Below are 17,711 nucleotides of genomic sequence, written 5' to 3'. Positions count from 1 at the left end.
TATTTTCCTGAAATATAGGTCTGAAAAGCTGCACAGCTGGCTGAAAATAATCAGGCCACATTCTGGGTGCAGGCAAAACTAGGATGGTTAGAGGACATACTGGTTACAAATCTTGGGTAGGTTAAGTTTCAAGACTGTTACTACTAATGTATTTGAGGTGGTAGAGGAAATGCAGGGCATGCTGTGTCGTGCTGTTTGGGAAGTTATTTGGAATTGTAGTATTAAAATTTGTACCACAGCAAAAGAGTGCAGAAGGTAGGTGAGACACAGCACATATAGTGTTAGGAGTCAGAAACTAGACACTGAAAAAGTATTTAGGTACCTAAATAAAATGTTTTCAGTGGTGTTAAGCACCCAACAGTTCTGCTTGATTTTCAGAGGCAGTGACAGACAAACAACTTTGAATTTGTCAGTCTGGAAAGCAGGTTTTAAATACAGTGCCTGTATTTATGGTTGCTCCAGCTGAAAACCACAGGTAGCAGAAAAGCTGACAATTCAGTTGTCAAATGTTCAGTACCTGCCCTAGGACCAGCTGTTGACCTGAACTGAACAAAACACCTGGGAAGTGGTGAGTGGATTTCTGCAGTTCTGGTTTTGATCTAGCTGCCATTAAAGCATACCAAGACCTCATGATTTTGTGGTCAAGTGGGGCTACATGAGAAGAAGCCCTTGGCATGCCATTATCTGCTGGCTGGACTTTGCAAGTCCAGTTTGGCTGGAAGAGTGTTATGCATGTCCTAAAGGACTGGGGCCCTGGTCCACTGGGTGTTGGTGATAACCTGCAACTTTACAGCACCTTTGTATTTCTTACCTAAACTGTTGTTTGGCTTTCACTGGGCATTTTGGTTTTGTGGTTAGTCTTGGTTGCTGGGTTTTCTTTACTTTGGAAGTTCTGGACAGGTGGATAATTTTTGTGTTTTCTTTAGGTGACACCCTGTTTCAATATAAAGCAGCATAATTCTGTTAAACATAGTGAAAACTGTTGTTTACAGCACCCTCACATCTGGCCCTGAAACCCTGGACAACTCTGGGAAAGGAAAAAATACGCTAAGGAACACTCACAGTGGAATTAACTGCTCCAAAGATTGGAAGACATAAGAGTTTGCACACACATCTTAATTTTGTCCCTTTGTCAACAGGTTGTACAATCAAAATTTAAGTGACACTTCTGCGTTCTTTGGGCTGCTGGCTCTGCTGTGCTGAATCTCACCTGTTCAAGTTTCCAATGAACCTTCTTGCATTCTCCTCTGGTTCTTACCCTGCAGTTATAACCTCAGTATTGGGAGCAAGCCTGGAAAATTTCAGAATGAAAACTGAAACCTTCCAAAAGGTAGGAGCAAATAAAAAACAGAGGATATTAATATAGCAACAGCTGGACTTCAGCTTTAATAATGTATATTTTTTTAGAGCACGTAGCAATTCAGATCAGACAGAGGTACTTCTGTGTGCTCCTGTTAAATCAGGCCTCTTGCCAATAACACAATGAGAGGCTGGTACACTCTATTAAAATATTAATTACCAAGCCCCTTTCTTTTGATGGGTCTACTAAAGATACTTCAAATGGATATGTGAGAATTGATCAAAGATTCTGCAGGTTGTTGCCACTGCTCACTGGGCATTTCAAACCAAAGGAGAACCTGACTCCCATGAAAAAGATACTGTGTTTTTACAAGCAATAAAAAAACACTGGTCACTTGATTGCTATGGGGATGGATATAACTAAACCCGGCTTTCTTAAGGCAGAGAGCACGATCTAAGAGAAACAAAAAAAGACATGAGAGAGGGAGGGAAAGAGCGAGCAAGAGAGAGCTGAATTGATTTCAGTCTGTTCAGGTCTAGCTGGAAAACACAATGCAGTGAAACGGTCCCTTAGTCGGCAAGCTTCTTTTCCTAGGTTTTTCCCATGGTTTGAAGTGGAGAGGGAGGGATGGTATTAGAAAAAGTGTGTGTGTGAGGGAGAGAAAGAAGGCTGTAGGAAAGACAGAGAGATGAGAGACATCGTTTGGAAGGGTGTAAAATAGTCCTTTCCTTCTGGGGAGTGGAAAACTTTGATGTCCACATCTCTGGTTTTAAAGTGGCAGTGTCAGGTTCAGGCTGAAAGGTCCTGGTATTTGAATCTTTGTGCTTGTGCTCGGGACTTTGCCTGTGCACACACCTGCACATCCAAACACCTGCCAGGGCATCCACACAGCAAAAGGGCCTTACACTTCACAGGGGCAACAGAAAATAAGCAAGGAGATGGCTTCACCGGTTCCTTGTACAGAGATTCATGCTGGAAAAAAAAAAGTACATTTGTATGCGTGTGCATGGAAAAAGACATAACCAAAAGGGAAAAAGTGCTGTGGGTTTTGCCTGCTTTAGAAAGCTGTTTTCTTCCTGGCATTACCAATGCAATTAGGCTCAGAGTGTGCTAAAAGACTCACAATGGCTAAACAGATGAAGAAGCACAGTTACAGGTGAGGAGAATAATGTGTGAGAAGCATTGTGATTTGTCAGGCTTTGCCACAGTAGTAAATTCAGTTCCAAGAGTCACAACCCATGTCTGTTAATCAGAAGCCTTTTCTCCTCTGCAGGGTCATGGGCATCTTGCCCAGCCTGGATGTTTTGTCCCTGAAATGAATTTCAATATATTGCTACTAATAATTCAGACATACTAATGGTGATAAGTCCACTGCAAGGTGGTGGAAAAGAGAATGGATAGGACAAAATCTAGCACTTGTGGCAGTTAAATCAATCCTGATAAGAGCTGATCCAGTGTGCAAGTGTCTCTTTCTCCTTTTCTCCATTCCAAGAGCAGGAAGGTTTGTGCTCATGGTGGAGCTGAGAGCTCATGCTCTGCTGGGTAGCAAGCTAATCTCACCAGAATCTGCACTCAAAAACTGCGCCATGTGCTAACAGGCTGCAAAACCAGAAAGGTATTTGAGAATTATGCGGTTTCAGATCAAGTCAATGACAGACCTAAATGTTACTGTGATGGCCTGGGACTGTGAGGTCTCTGTTTCAAGTCAGAATAGAAGCATATGTGCATGGGGTGGCTTGTCGGTCCTGATGGGAGACAGACAATGGATCAATCTATGTTCAATTGACAGACCTCCTTTACTGGAGGGGGAGATTTTGACTTGAATCCCTGGAATGTTGGCATTTTTCTTCCGAATACTCAATTTTCATTTTAAATAGATAGAGTGAAAAGCCTACTTTCATGGCAGGTGGGCTAGAGAAGGGAGGTTTTAATGACTCTTTATTCTTGGATTTATAATCTGACACGCTGTACGCACATGTGTTTGTCACAGAACTGTGTGAGGTGCCCACCACCCAACCACGCATTGTCCAACAGATGTTAAAGTCATCAAGTCTGTTTGCTTCCAGTTCCAAAGGAAAACATTCTCTATTTTGGGACCTGGGATTTTTTTTTTAAACTGATCTAAACAAACAAATAAAAATAGTCTTGGACAGTGGGGGCTTACATGATCATAAGAAACTGTGTAAATGAGGATCTAAGGCCTGTTCCCTGACCCATAAACTGGGTTAGTAATCAGTTGTTCCTGCAGTTTGTTATTGTCGTCACAAAACCTGAGCTTAGGCTGAGGACTATTTAAAAATCACGTACACTACCAACACGGGGTATCTGAACGTACACTTACTGCAGTGACAAAACATTAATTGCTCCTTTTAACAATACCTGAGAGGCTCAGTCACAGCAGAGGTCATGTCATGTGAGGTACTGTAGGAGCACAGAAAGGACAGTGCTTTCCCCAAGGTGTGGACAGACCCCAAATCTATGATGAATCTGTGAGGTGAGACCATGCACAAGTGTGGTGCTTTGCTGCAGGAGTAGGACCTACTGTGTGTGGACAGTGGGGCACTTTCCTTGATTTTTTTACATATATGTGTGCTTCATTTGTGAGAGAGAGCAAAACCTGCATTATGAATTGGCATAAGCTGAACTGAATAGAAAGAAAGGCTGTTTCTAGCACCAGAGAGATTCCTGTTGCTGCACTGTGAGTCTCTTAACTTCAAATTAATGAATTCCGTGTTTCAGTAATGGAAAACAGAATTAACTAGCAAGAAATAAAAAAATGTTAGCTTCCTGGTTGAGAAATCCTACTGTGCAAGAAAGGACTAATAGTGAAATGTTTCCTCTGCAGAAAAAGAGAGAAGTAAGCCTAGCACAGTAATAATTTTGCACATTTGTAGTTGTTGAATTTAATTATCCTCTGTCTTGGTTTCCTGGTCAAGGCAGACCCAAAACTACTCATAGGATTAGGTTTGCTCACTTTTCTTAAACAAATTATTACTTTGTAAGTGCTATGACAGCAGTGAATCCTCCAAGAGCAGTGAAACCCTCTGTACCTATGGGCACAGGATAAGTCAGGGCACTGTGAGACTTGTTCATGGCAGGTGAGGAATTGCATGAAATAGCCATGTAGGTGGAAGGAAAATTCAGGATAAAACAGTATCACAGTCACTGCTACACCAAAGATATTTATACTGCTTTATAAACACTCCAAAAAGTTTTGGAACTACCTGTGGAATTAATGAAAACTGAGCTGAGAATCCCTAGAAACAACTTTGTGTGTCTTGATCTCACTCCCTTTAAAAAAGCCAGTGGGTATTTGAATGTTTAGTTCCTCAGGTTTTAAGTATGAAAGGAAAAAGCCCCTAAAATATCTTCATAGGTAGCCCCTATAAAAGAACAAGATTCAAAAGCATTCCTTCAGGAGATCAAGGACGGTCCAGCCTTTGAAGCCTGGAGGATTGGGAAATTTAAAGATCTTTGTGGCAATCATATTGTGCCATTAGAAATCTACCATTTGGAATTGTAAAGCGTTTAAAAGGAATGATTCCAAATTCCACAGCTGTCTGGTGAGTGACAACTTGATGTGGCCTGGGGGGGAGGAAGAAGGTCATTGTTGGGAAAACAGTTAAAATGAACATTTTCTGAACAGATGCTTTAGATAATACTTTGATAAATGAGGTCTAAAACAAATAAAATATTCCGGGTGACTTCCCGGGAAGAACAGATTAGTAAAACAAACAAACAAAACTCAAAATACAAAGACAAGAAATAGGTATATGGCTTGTACTTAGCAAATAATAGAGGATTGTTCAAATTAAAAGCACAATAAACAGAATCTAAACCAGCAAGATGAGACAATTCTGCTGGCTGTGGGAGGTGATACTTCTTTTTTTATTGCACTGCAGTTTTGCCAAGCAAGAAAGATTCTGGAAGGTTCTGTTCATTTTGATACACTGAAATATTTGAGAATCCCTTTTTATTGCCTTTTCCCCCAAACCATTCAAGCAGCTCAGCTGCTGATCAAAATACAAAAGCATTGCATGTGCCTAGCAAGTGCATAATGAAAGCGATCCCCTCAGTTTAGTATCTTTGTCAGCAGAGTGTAGTGAGAAAAGTAAACAAACAGCATCACTGATGACAAACTGATTTATGGAAACGTTATCGTGATTTTCAGATAATCATGATTAAAGGTCCCAACCCTGTGGCTGCTGAGAACCTTGTAGGGACGGCTGCTAGCTGTGTGCCCTCAGTACTCATTAAAAGCTCTTGTGGATGTGGTTTGGAGTAGGGTCTGTTGACAATATTTTTAACAGAACCCATATGAAACAGCTTGTAATCCTGGTTTCTTCTGGCAAATATTTTATAGGTAAAGCCAAATCAATATGTGTAATTTGGGAAAAAATTTAAAAGCAGAAAATTTGCCCCCAAATTTAGCGTAACCTTTTAATTTTATCCTCTTTAATCCTTTGATAATTTTTGTGCTTCTCCTACAGAAAAGCAATTTTGCTAATCACCTTTGTGCCAATTCCTGCATTCCTGACAATAGCGTGAACAGCTTCCATCAAAGTCTTTGATGTGGGAAAGACACACACACACATATAATCTGAAAACAATTCAGCTCCTTGGTTCTCAATGGTGAGCACTCTGCTTTAATAGAGTGCAAGTTCTGTGGAGGTTTCTAATCCTTTCTGCCAAACAGAAGAGACACAGTCAGGTAGCACACCTTATTCAGAAGTTAAAATAACATGTTACTTGCTCTCAGAGAAAATCAAAACAACTCAAGATCAAAAACAGATTCCGCCAACCCTAACAGGATAGACTTTCTACTCAGATAACTCTTGATCTAAGTGTGTAACAAGTAACCTGCTTTAATCCCTCAAAGCGATGGTGTTACAGATAAGTACTGTAGTAGCAGAGGAGGTGTCTTAAGTTTCAGAAATACACAAAAGCATTGGTTGGAAGGAAAAACAAAACAAAGAGCTGTCCACATGAATGTGTCTTTAGCTGGAAAGGTGTATTTGAGGGCACTGCAAATAATAAAACCCCTTGAAGACAGAAAAAAAATGACAGGCAGGTATTCAAATAGTGTTTCTACCAAGCTGGATTTCATTGACTTATGCTGTTAAGGCTTTACAGATATAAGCCCCCTGACTTTTAGTTTACAGACCCTGTAAGCCATGATGTTAGAATGGTCTACTTCAGCACACAACCCTATCCCCTTTTCTAGAGGTTCAGAGTGGGCATGAGCCATGAAAAAGATTGGGATCTTTGACTGTAAGATTTGGGAAAGATACATTATTATGATTACACTGCACTGAGCACCTACTCAAAGTCCTTCATTAGTGTGTGAACAATGCAATGGAAATTCTCAGGCTACACATGCAGTTTTAGTAATGGTTCAGAACCTTCCTTGGTTCTTGCTCCTACAGACATCTACATAAGTACTTACTTTGCCATTGTTGGGAAGCCTAAGGCCAAGGAGTTCTTAGTCTGCAATGCACAGCTTTGACAGCTCTGCAACAGGCAGTGGCTGAAACCATATCTGAGAACAAGTGTATCCAGCTGCAGGGACATTTCTCTTTTAAAAAACCCATAGAAAGTAATGGATGACATCTACATTTTGGGCAAAGAATAACTATTGTTACTACGTGGTAAGACAATTTACCCAAACTTGAAAACAATGGCACATTTAAGAGCATGGTATCATAATTTTTTTCTTCATGCTGCTCTGTGTCCCCTGCTTGGAACACAGTTGACATTCACCAAGATTACTGGGCGCAAACACATTTCGTCTTAGCCAAATATTTCACAGTTATTTACACCTTGGGTCAAAACTGGAGGGCACTAAGGCCTCCCTTCTTCAGATGCATTTGTCCATACCTTAGACCTGGTATCCCAGAGGGAGAGTCATACTACATGTGTTATTTTGCACCCCGGCTCCTTCTGGTCTGCACCAAGTAGTTTTCCTTGGTAAGACAGCACAGCCACAGGCTGGAGACCGTCCTTTGGAATTTGGGTGCTACACGGAGCAGGGAGACAAGCAATGTGCAAGTGCTGCCTCTGTAGAGTAAGCAAGCCTAAGACTAGAAGACACCCCCTTGGCCTGTCTCGGTCTGATGTCCTGAGTAACGACTCTCCAGGTCAATTCCTGGTTAAGTTTTAGCAGTTGTGGTCTAGCCAGTTTCTCTCTCTCTCTCTAAGAAAAAAAAAAACCAAACCAAACTCAACTGGTACTGTTTTTTAAAAATCCAGTAATGGTGAATCCACCATAAATCTTGCTAAGCTGTTTCAACAGCTAATTTTATTCACTACAAAAGCACACTTTATTTATGAATTTGTTTCCCATCACCTTCTGTCAAGAGATCTTATCTCTTTTTCTGTTAAACAGAAGATCCTTATATTACCAGATTTTTCTTAATGTTTCAGTGCTCATAAGGTATGATCACCTCACACCTTAACCTTCTCTTTAGAAAGCTAAATAGACTGAGCTCTTTGGGTCTTACTACAAAACATGTTTGACAGTCCTGTAATCATTCTTTACTACTTTTCTTTGAAACCCCTCTAGTTTTTAAACATCCTTCTTGAAATGTTGTCTGGACAAATTATTTCCAAGGCAGTCACAACAGAATCAAAACCAGAGGTAAAAGAACTCCCAGCTCTTGTTTTTTTCCCAGGACAGCACTAGCCCTTTGGTCACAGCACTGCAGAAGGAGCTCACGTTCAGCTGATTATTCATCTTAATGAAGTCTTTACGGAATTGCAGCTTTGCAGGATAGAGTTACATCCTTTCAGTGTGACCTACATTCTTTGTTCCTAGATGTGAGACTTTACATTTGGCTTGATTGAAATACATATGATGTGATTATGCCTAAACTTAACTTAGGGCTATGCAGCCATAAGCATCCTTCCCCTCTTGCCCCATGCTTTGTGCCTCCTACAAAGCTTTGCTAAGAAGGATTTCAGATGTTTTTCAGATTGTTAGTAAAAATATGAAATAGTGTAGGGTGCATAAGCTTTCTCTCTCTGTGGGAACCTACTAAATACCAACTTGATAATAAGTATGTCTTTACAATAACAATTTAAGACAGAGAAGTCACTCAGCTTTTAATAATTTTAATGTTTCAGACATTGCTGTAGTCTGTTACAAAAAGTACTAAGTTTCGTATCATCAGGAAGATATGCAATTGATATAAAACTGCATTTACACTAAGTTTCCATAATCTTAAGCAAAATTTGTGGTATTTACCTCCCTTTTAGTTGGCTACTCAAGTCCTATACCAGATGTGTTGTTTCACCTGAGCTCAAATTCAGGTTGAGAGATTTTTAATTACTTCGGACATCACTCCTTAAAAATGCTGATAAAATATCTGCTGCCTTTTGAAACTTCCCTGACTTGCAGAGTATATTAAAACTCAGTGTAAATGGACCAGACAGCTCCTTATCCAGCAGTTTTGAACCTCCAAAACACGAGGCTTCCAGAGTTGGTGATTCATTCATACAAGCATTTGGGAGCTTGAGATTAGACAGACAAGATGACCTTCTGGAACAAAATGCAAGGAAAGGCCTCTATACTATGGAAACCTCATCAGATGCTGAAATTTATTGTCCTACTCCACCCTGCAAAAGGACATGTAGATTGTGGTGGCTCAGTGATACCTGGTCAAAGCATTCTAGGCAGATGATGAACTTCTTATAATTTATCTATTTTTCTAATTTTGAGGGAGAAACTTCCCCAGCATTTCAGGCTTCTGTAGAATGGAAAGTATTATAAGAGAGAGTTACACAACACCAGGCTCATATTTTCCTTCTCCACTGTCTGTGGAGAGCTACTTTGCCATTTTGGACCAGAATCCTTCTGCGCTGTCAGTACTCCAGGCTCCTGTGGATGGCAACAATGACTCAGTTATTATGAACTGTTCTTTGGAGGTGGTGTGCTTGTGTATGTGTACACACACGTGTGAACTGTGAGCACTTTCCAGCCCCCACTCTGTGGAGCTCTGGAGGGGGCAAGGGACTGCACAGAAGGGTGCTGGTGAAAAGCCAGCCCTAAATCCACTGTAGCAGGGCCTGCTCTCATGTGAGGAAGACCCTTTATTTTATGTGTTCCAGGAATCTGGGAGTGTTGAAAACTGCTGTGCACCACCAGATGACCCCTGCCGTCGATTCGTGGGTGACAGGTGCTCCTGACCCTGGTCAAGGATAATTAATGAGCATTAATCACCTTGCTGTTCACCTTCCTTTGCAGGAGTGCAGTGCCTGGCTGGGGTTGCTCCAGGTGCTGAAGCAGGTGTTCTGGTTACCTGGGATCACCATCCCCACCATTAGGTGCTCACGTTATTAATGAATACTCGGATCGGGTGACGTTGCTAATCCCAGATCGGAAGATACAGACCGTGAGCCGGTCGTGGCGTGGTGTGCCGTGGCGAGGGGGGGTGGGGGAGGGCAAGTGGCACAGGGGGAGTCCCAGCGGCTCCCGTTAATGAATTAATCCACTAACGAGGTGGGCTCGCCGGCCCGTGCCCCCTCCGGTCCCGGCAGCCGCCTCCTCCCCCGGAGGGGGCAGTGACAGGCAGCGGCTCCTGCCCCATGTGACTGGGGAGCGGCTGCCCCGTCCATGGCTTGGCCTCCCCCGGGCAGCAGCAGCTCCGGCTCCCGGGGAGGAGGGGCGGGAGCTGCTGCTCCATGGGGAGGAAGGGCAGCCCCCGATCCCCCCAGGCGGAGGGGGGATCCCGGGCCGCCTCCCCCACCTCCCCGCTCTGGGCCTTACCCGAGGAGCTGCTGCTCCTCATCTGCTCCTACCTGGACGCGCAGGCCTTGGGCCGCCTGGCCCAGGTCTGCCGCCGCCTGCGCTTCCTCAGCAGCCGCGATCTCCTCTGGAGGCGCATAGCCCGCGGCTGCCTCAACTCCGGCTTCACCCAGCTCGGCACCGACCTGTAAGCGCGGCCTTCCCGGCGGAAGGGCGGGGGGCGGCGGCCGGGAAAGGCCGGGGATGCCGCGGCCCAGCCGGTTGCCAGGGCCGCGCTGCGCTCCTGGCGTGGCCGCCGCTGGGCCGCGAGGGGCGGGAGACGCGGGGCCATTCCCGAAGCGCGGCTGCGCCGCCCTTTCCCTGCGCCAGGAGGGGCGGCGAGGGCACAGGAAGGGCCTCCCTGCGAGGGAGCGGCCGATGGGACACCCCAGGGTGGCGGGGCCGGGCCCCAGCGCTGCCCAGAGGGCTTGGGGGAGGCGCTTCTTGTCGTCGCCGGGGAGCGGGCATAGATGGTGGGGGTTTCCCGGGATGTCTCATTGCCAGGCCCTCTCCACAGCTGGAGAACTGTGTCCAGTTCTGGTCTCCTCAACACAAGAAAGACAAGGAGCTACAGGAAAGGGTTCAGCGTAGGTCACGAAGAATGATGAGGGGTCTGGAGCATCTTCCCCATGGGGAGAGACTGCGAGCCGGGCCTGTTCAGTCTAGAGATGACTGACAGGGATCTCATCAACGCATATAAGTATCTCAAAGGCAGGTACCAGCGACAGGATGAGGAACAATGGCCATGAACTAAAACAAATGAAGTTTCAGCTCATCATGAGGAAGAACTTGATGCTGAGGGTGGCAGAGTGCTGGAATGGGCTGCCCAGGGAGGGTGTGGAGTATCCCTCTGGAGGCATTCACAACCCACCTGGACACATTCCTGTGTAACCTGCTCTAGGTCACCCTGCCTTGGCAGGGAAGTTGGACTAAATGATATGCAGAGGTCTTTTTGAACCCTAATAATTATGTGATTTTGTGATTTTCTCGGTCCCCAGACCCCTCCTAATAAAACACTGAGGCCTGGGGGCTTCAGGCTAGCGAGGTTGGAGCACAAGGAGATGGACAGATCCGCTGTGTGCAGCTGGAGTGGCTGCTGTATGCCCACACGGCCTCCCCTCTTCTGAGCAGTGATCTCTGCCATGGTCCTGAAAACACCTCAGAGAAGAAGCTGCAAGGAAGCAAGGCCTGGGATGGCATCCTGGGAAAAAGCCGGAGAGTGGGCTTAGTGCATTCTTAGGTGCAAGATCTTTCATGGACCCCCAGGAAGACACTTGTCTTTGGTTCTCACAGAGCAGCTTGCTGGTATAAATGGTGACAGCTGGCACAGAGAAAGTGATTAATGGACTTTTCATGGCTTCTGGGTTTTAAAGTTTTGTGAGTAGGAATTGTTTTGTTTTTTTTCCCTGGGATCTTTATTTTTTCCCCAGTTCACATACACAGGATAGGTTAGGAATAGGGTCAAGCCCTCTAGGCTTTGCAGTGTGTGGGATACCAACGTCTGTCTAGATGAAGTGCCTTTGGGGTTTGGCCTTGGCAGTGGTTGGTAAGGGTCCAGAGTTTGCTTTTCCTCTCTCAGGTTTGCCTGAGTACCAAATGCAACTTAGAGGCAACCACACAAAGTGGGCTTTCCTTCCTCCTTTAAGGATCCCAAGAGGAATTTTGTGTTGTTACGATCTGTGAATCCCTTCCTATGGCTTCTCTTTAGCTGCCAGCATGTCATTCAATGACTCAGTATTGTTTCCATAAACACTGTGGTGACATGACTCAAGGGATGGCAGGTTTTGACCCCTATTTTGCTGTCTGATGTTCCTGTCTCATCAATACATAGACTTTGGAGAAACAACTATGGCTGCTGCTTTCAGGAGCAGAAGTTTGGTGGTGCTGAAAATCCTCGTGTTGGGTTTTCAGGCTAGCACTTCAGCTCACTTGGTGTTCCCAGGCTGGAAGTTAAGCCCAATTCCCTTGGAAGTCAGCAGGAGTAAGCACTGCAGAATGGCTGTGCGTTGGACTCTTGTCTGCTGTGATATATGATTTTGTCCCCTAAGGAAATGAAGTTCTGTATTTTTCATTAAGATTAAGGTGATACTCTGCTCCTTCAGTTGCAGGAGGGATCAGGTGTACGGCAGAGCAGGTGCAGTGTGTGTAAGGACCACCACTTCCCCCTGTGGAGGAATGCTGGTCTATAAACAGCTACAGAAGAGATTTGCTAGGTCAGAGGGTTTCAGGGAAGGGAAGGCTGCTTGAGTATCATAAACTCCCAGGGATTTCAATGCTGTTAGATTTTGTATGAACAGGGTTTTTTTTTTTTTAGTAATTCTAGGATGTACTTTTGTGCTGTGTCCTATTTTCAAGTTTCACTTAAACAACTCCAGCACTGAGAGCTGCTTTTAGCACTGGTCAGCACTGCCCTGGCCCTGGGGAGTTCAGTCACGGGTAACACATCAAATTATTACAAGTGGTTATGAAGAAACCTTGAGATACATCTGGAGGATGATTCCTTTAATTACATTTAACTCCATAGAAGGCTCAGGCAGTCTCCAGTTCCTTGAAATAGCATACCAAATCCTATGGAGAATACCTGGAAAGCAAACACTTGTTTTCCCTGTGTAGAGATCCAGCATCTGGGGGCAGTTGCAGGAGTTTTACTGCAGTATGATGGACAACTCTGGCAACAGATAAAAGGCAAAGGCATATTGCAGTACTGGGAGGTCTGTATATGTGAACATCTCCAGAAGAACCAGTATAGCTGCATGTGTTGAGTTGTACAGCTGTCAAATTTGTACTTAGCTGAAGAAGAGTTTAATCCTCTCTGTGGCAGCTGGAGGGTTTTAACTAGCCATGTCTCTTCTGTAGCACTTCCTCCTCATGCGCGTCTCCAAGATCAGGAGCAATCTCCAAGATTACTGCTCTTGCAATTGAGGGAGTAAGATTTGGAGAGAGATACTGAATTTTATTTGACTAATCAGTACGAACTGGGGAGGGAGTTGAGGCAAGCTTCTGGGCACACCATCCTTCCTGATAGCAGTTCTAAGTAGGAACCTGGTAGATTGCTTATTGAAGGTTAAACTTGAGTTGAGTAGGTGAGTAGGTTATTTAAGCTAAAAATGTCACTGTGTAAATAGAATGGTGATGAAGATGATGGATAGCTGGACCTTCTTGATAACTGTGCTTTCTTAGTGATTAGGAATAACTCTTGAGTTTGTCAAGCTTGGCTTTGACTCACTCAGGAGCTGAAGCTTCTATTGCACGTTCTGGCTAATGTTGCATGAGGTGAACACTGGTTTTTGCTTTTGAGAGGTTTTTGTGCAATGCTGTGTGCAATTGAGAAAGCAAAGGCTGGAACCGTTTATGGTTAATGTACTTAATGAAATAACATGCATGGTTCTAACATTAGATCTTAAACTGATGGTCCCTGGGAGGCTGGCATAAGTTAAAAACCAGTCTAGGGAGTATTTACAGTTTAAAACAAAAATCCGTCTCAGAACAGTTTGATCGTTTCTGCTGTTAAGTGGCTTTTGATAAGCCATCTGTTAATGCTTTGTAAATAGCAATAAGTTTGAGCCTAGAGGAGATAGCTGTGAAACTTAACCCCCGCCCCCACTTCCCCATTTTTAAAAAGGTGATTAACTTGAAAATGACACTATTTCTTTAAAATGTTGTTTCTGTTGGGTATATCTTCAGATAATTGTAACAATAAGGATAAGAAGGAAGAAGCTTTATCTTGTATGTGAAAAAACTGTTTACACAGTTCCATAACAGAAGTTATAAAAATTCTTTATGCCAAAATAGGGAAGAGAGAAGACTGATAAAAAACTCGTTGCAAACCCCTAGCTGTTAGCAGAATGGAGAAGAAAAATAGTAGTATATGTGAAAAAAAAAATATTTTATTTAATTTTTAAAATTGTCATCCTGGCTACATACCTTTAAAAATTGCCAGCTGTGGTTATCTCTGGACACATGCTTGGGCTTAAATGATGTTAAATTGAGTTGTTAATGATGTCAAAGGAAGATGTGGCCTTAAGCCTAGACACTAGCTTTTATGCTGGAAGGCATATTCACAACATTGACAATCTCTCATATTTGCCGTTTCTGGTAGATTCAGCTAATTAGGAGGCACAGATGTAAGCCAAGTTAAGTATCTAAGGTGTTGATTCAATCGTGCACTTGCAGGAGAAGAAAGAATTGTGCTTTGAGGGATGTATCTGTACACTTCATTCCTTCAGCAGGGGGGAATCACTAGGTAGGTTCACATCAGCCTGTGTCACTCTCTGTATGTTAGGGATGGCAGGGTCTGACTTGGAAGAGTTCTTAAAGCATTCTCAGTGTTAAAAATGTACTGTTTCTTCATTGAATGAGCAGTAACTAAATGTTCAATAGAATATTGTGTCACTATTATATAAGTACAGAGTGGTTTTAGATGGACATACTTCGTGGCATCTGAACTGGGAGTCTCCAAATCAGGTTGGAACTTTTTCTGTATAGACATGTTGATTTTACATAGACCTGTCCTGGTACAAAACTTTGGCATGAGGATGGTAAAAAGAGAGTCCCTATGCTGAAGATTTTTGCTTCATTCAGTCATAGGAGCAGCTGAAATAAAAGTTGAGCCACGTCTTCACAATGTAAGGTGAAAGGAGAGTTTTTTGTTTCAAAAATGCGTGGCAGCGTATCACAGAAAAGGCTTAACAACACTTTCTGCAGCTAAACTGTAGCTGAGTAGTTACACAAAGCCTTTGGGGGTTTTGGTGATATAGTGATATTACAGTTGTGTCTGATAGTGTGTGTCTGTTTTGCCAGCTGTTGTACAGACCCAGCAAGAGCAGTCTCTGCCCTGATGACCATGCTGCCTAAATAGTCAGAGTAAACAAGGGCTGTGAGGGGAAGGAGAAGCAGGAGATGTCAACCAAGCTGCCCTTTGTGCAGCAGGTCAGTGTCAGAGCCAGGAATAGCAGAGGATCTTTAAGCCTTTATCCAGGGCCTGCTTGCTGGACCACCTTGGACTGGAGAAATCGGAGAGGCAACAAGCTCATTGCGAGGTGGTTCTTTATTTAAAGCATGGAAGAAAGGAATAAAGTTGCAGCTGGGCTAAACTTATTTCATCTTTGTTACAAAGGAATTTTGGAGGGCAGGTTAAAAGTTGGAAACTAAATAGCTTGACAATTTGCTCTTTGTAATGTATTAATAGATGTCAAAATATAGGAATGTTCCACTGCATGTTTTCTCTTTCCCCGTCTCCTGTTCTGCTTTGCCCCCTAGGATCATGGTATATTCTCCAGTTCAGAGAAAGAGAGTCATTAATGGATGAATTTATCATCTATGAGTATTTAAGACCTTGTGTAAGCATTTCGGTGAGTTAATAAAAGCTGTGTTTTCTCCAGATCTTGGAAAAATGTGTACACCTACAGGAGCAGGAAATGGCCAATCTCTGCAAGTCAAATCCAAATGCAAACTGCAGCAATCATAGGAGACCTCAGCCTTCACCACTGGAGGGGGAGGGAGTGTGAATGCTTATAAATCTGCTTCAGTTTCCTTCATCTTTTAAAACTTGTTTTAAAAATAAAGTTTCATTCCTTTAAGAGAGAAATTAAGTAGGCAGTGAACTGGTGCAGATGATGCAGAGGGGAATACTCTGGGGAGGATATTGCACTAACAGAAAAAGCTTGGAAGAGGGAATGCAGCCCTTGCTTTGTGCTGGAAAAGTCAGTGGTTTTTATAAACTGCTGTTACATTTATTCTTACTGTGTCTTAAACTCTTAGTGCTGGGCAGGACACATCTGCTGGGAGAACTCCACAACATTGAAACTGCCGCTTCTTCTGGGAAGGTGAAGTTGTTTGTAAGAGTCCTTTGAGGCCTGCCTAGCCTTCCCTTAAGATCTTCATAAGTTCAAAGAGGAAGAAGAATTTTATGTAGTTCAGGGTTTAAAATATATGTGCTTTGCTTGTTGCTGTTACCCCTGGTGGACTTGCTATGGGTTATTTCATTCTGTCCAAATACTACCCTGACAATTTACTTTCAAATCAGAATACACGACACCTTTCCAGCAGCATCATGTTTTCTCATGATCTTTCCAGGGCAGTGCGTTTTTTGAAGAAACCCAAATTTCATCTCCAAAAAGCCTACACAAATCCCTGAGAGAGTCCAAACCCTGCCTGGAGTTTCCAGCCAAGATCCCATTGCAGTCACTTGTAAGGAAGATGGCATTCAATGGCAGAGTGGCCTGGCTCAGTCTTGGTGGTGGTGGTGGTTTTTGGGAAGCCTTTGTGAAAGTGCGTGTCCTTGCTGTGTGTGCAGAAATTTGGGTATTATAAATTTGCACCTTTGGGTATTATGACAGCCTCTGCCTTCTTCATGAGGTGACTTGTTCTCAAGGGCTGTTTGGTGGAGCAGTTGACAGCCTGGTAATATCTGAGATGGCATGGACACAGCAGAGGAAGCAAAGAATGGTAAGAGAACAGTTGGCAGAGCTCTCTTCCATCTCAGAATTATTTGAACCTGCGTCCTGTAGGGAGGGGAGAGCACAGAAGACAGGCTGAACGTGGCAGTAAGCTAAATAAGGGTCATGTGCTAGAGGAATTCAGTTGGAATTTTTTGTCCTGGAAGAGACATTTTGAAAGCTAGCCTACTTATTGAGGACAGCAACAGGAGCTCCTGACATAAATAGCTTTTCCCTCTCGGCTGTCTGTTGGTGGCCCATGACTTGTAGCTGCACTGAGACCCTGTCACTCAACAGGTGTGTCCCGATTACACAAATAAGCGCAGTTGGTCCTCGTGTTAGCCAGCCTTGCCACAGGGCCAAGGTTGAGAGTGGGGCTTAGCCACTGTGACCTGTTCTCTGTATGACCCTTCCAGTCAGGCCTCAGGCAGGCTGGTGACAGCTTTTATGCAGACAGCAGATTTTGTCCACAGAAGAAATTCAGTCTCAGCAGGTCTCTGCAGACTTGCATTTCCAGATGAGCTCTTCAGTACTTAAAATGTAGCAAAACATGAAGGGCTTTGGTGGGTTAGGATGCCCCATGCAGCTGGGAAAATACACAGTATGACATGTTGGTGTTATCTTCTGTAACACAGTCTATGTTGTTGCAGGCACCACTGTTTTGGCACATGCTGAAATTGTAGACAGCCAGCAGAAGTCTCCCTGGGATGCAGTACAGCACAGAAGCTCTTGCTGTTGTAGAAATACCACTTCTGGTGGCAAAGGACTTTGGCAGAGGAGGGGATTGTTGAAGGTGGTGCATTAGGAGGTGATATGCCCTGGCTGAGTGATTCTTTCACTGCTTTCTTTTGGGACCCAGGCCAGCAACTGCCTTGGTAGCTGAGGTCATCTGGGTCAGTGGTGCTGTGTGGGGACAGTTCCAGTCTCTTACTTCAGCAGCTGGGAAGTGGGCTCCAGAAGGAATATTACATTTCTTTTGGTAACTCTGCCAAGAAAGAGAGGAAATTCATAATTTGAGCAAAATACTTTTAGCTTTTTTTGTAGGGTGGGGTGGGGTGAGGTAGGAAGGGGGAAATGAAAAATCCTTTATAATGGGTTGCTTGGGATGACTTTTCTCAGGCTGTAAGAAATGTTCAGCTTCTCTTTCTTCGTGTAACAAAGTCTTTGTAAAGGGAACTTCCATTAGGAGTGC

General features: G+C 43.8%; 1 protein-coding gene across 1 annotated transcript in view; it reads left to right on the top strand.

Annotated features, from left to right (window-relative positions):
* The first annotated feature begins 9,863 nt into the window (after positions 1-9,863).
* The window catches only part of FBXW4 (F-box and WD repeat domain containing 4), a 60,571-nt gene continuing 52,723 nt past the window's right edge, over positions 9,864-17,711 (top strand). Inside the window, exon 1 of the mRNA XM_085065003.1 lies at positions 9,864-10,230. Coding sequence (XP_084921129.1) covers positions 9,980-10,230 — 251 coding nt within the window. The 5' untranslated portion in view covers positions 9,864-9,979. The remainder of the gene's footprint in view (positions 10,231-17,711) is intronic.

This window comes from Lichenostomus cassidix, chromosome 6, assembly GCF_008360975.1.
Source record: "Lichenostomus cassidix isolate B80296 chromosome 6, HeHo_3.0, whole genome shotgun sequence".
Taxonomy (NCBI): Eukaryota; Metazoa; Chordata; class Aves; order Passeriformes; family Meliphagidae; genus Lichenostomus; species Lichenostomus cassidix.
The sequence above is the reverse complement of the archived record's forward strand: the minus strand, read 5'-3'. Positions and strand labels throughout refer to the sequence as shown.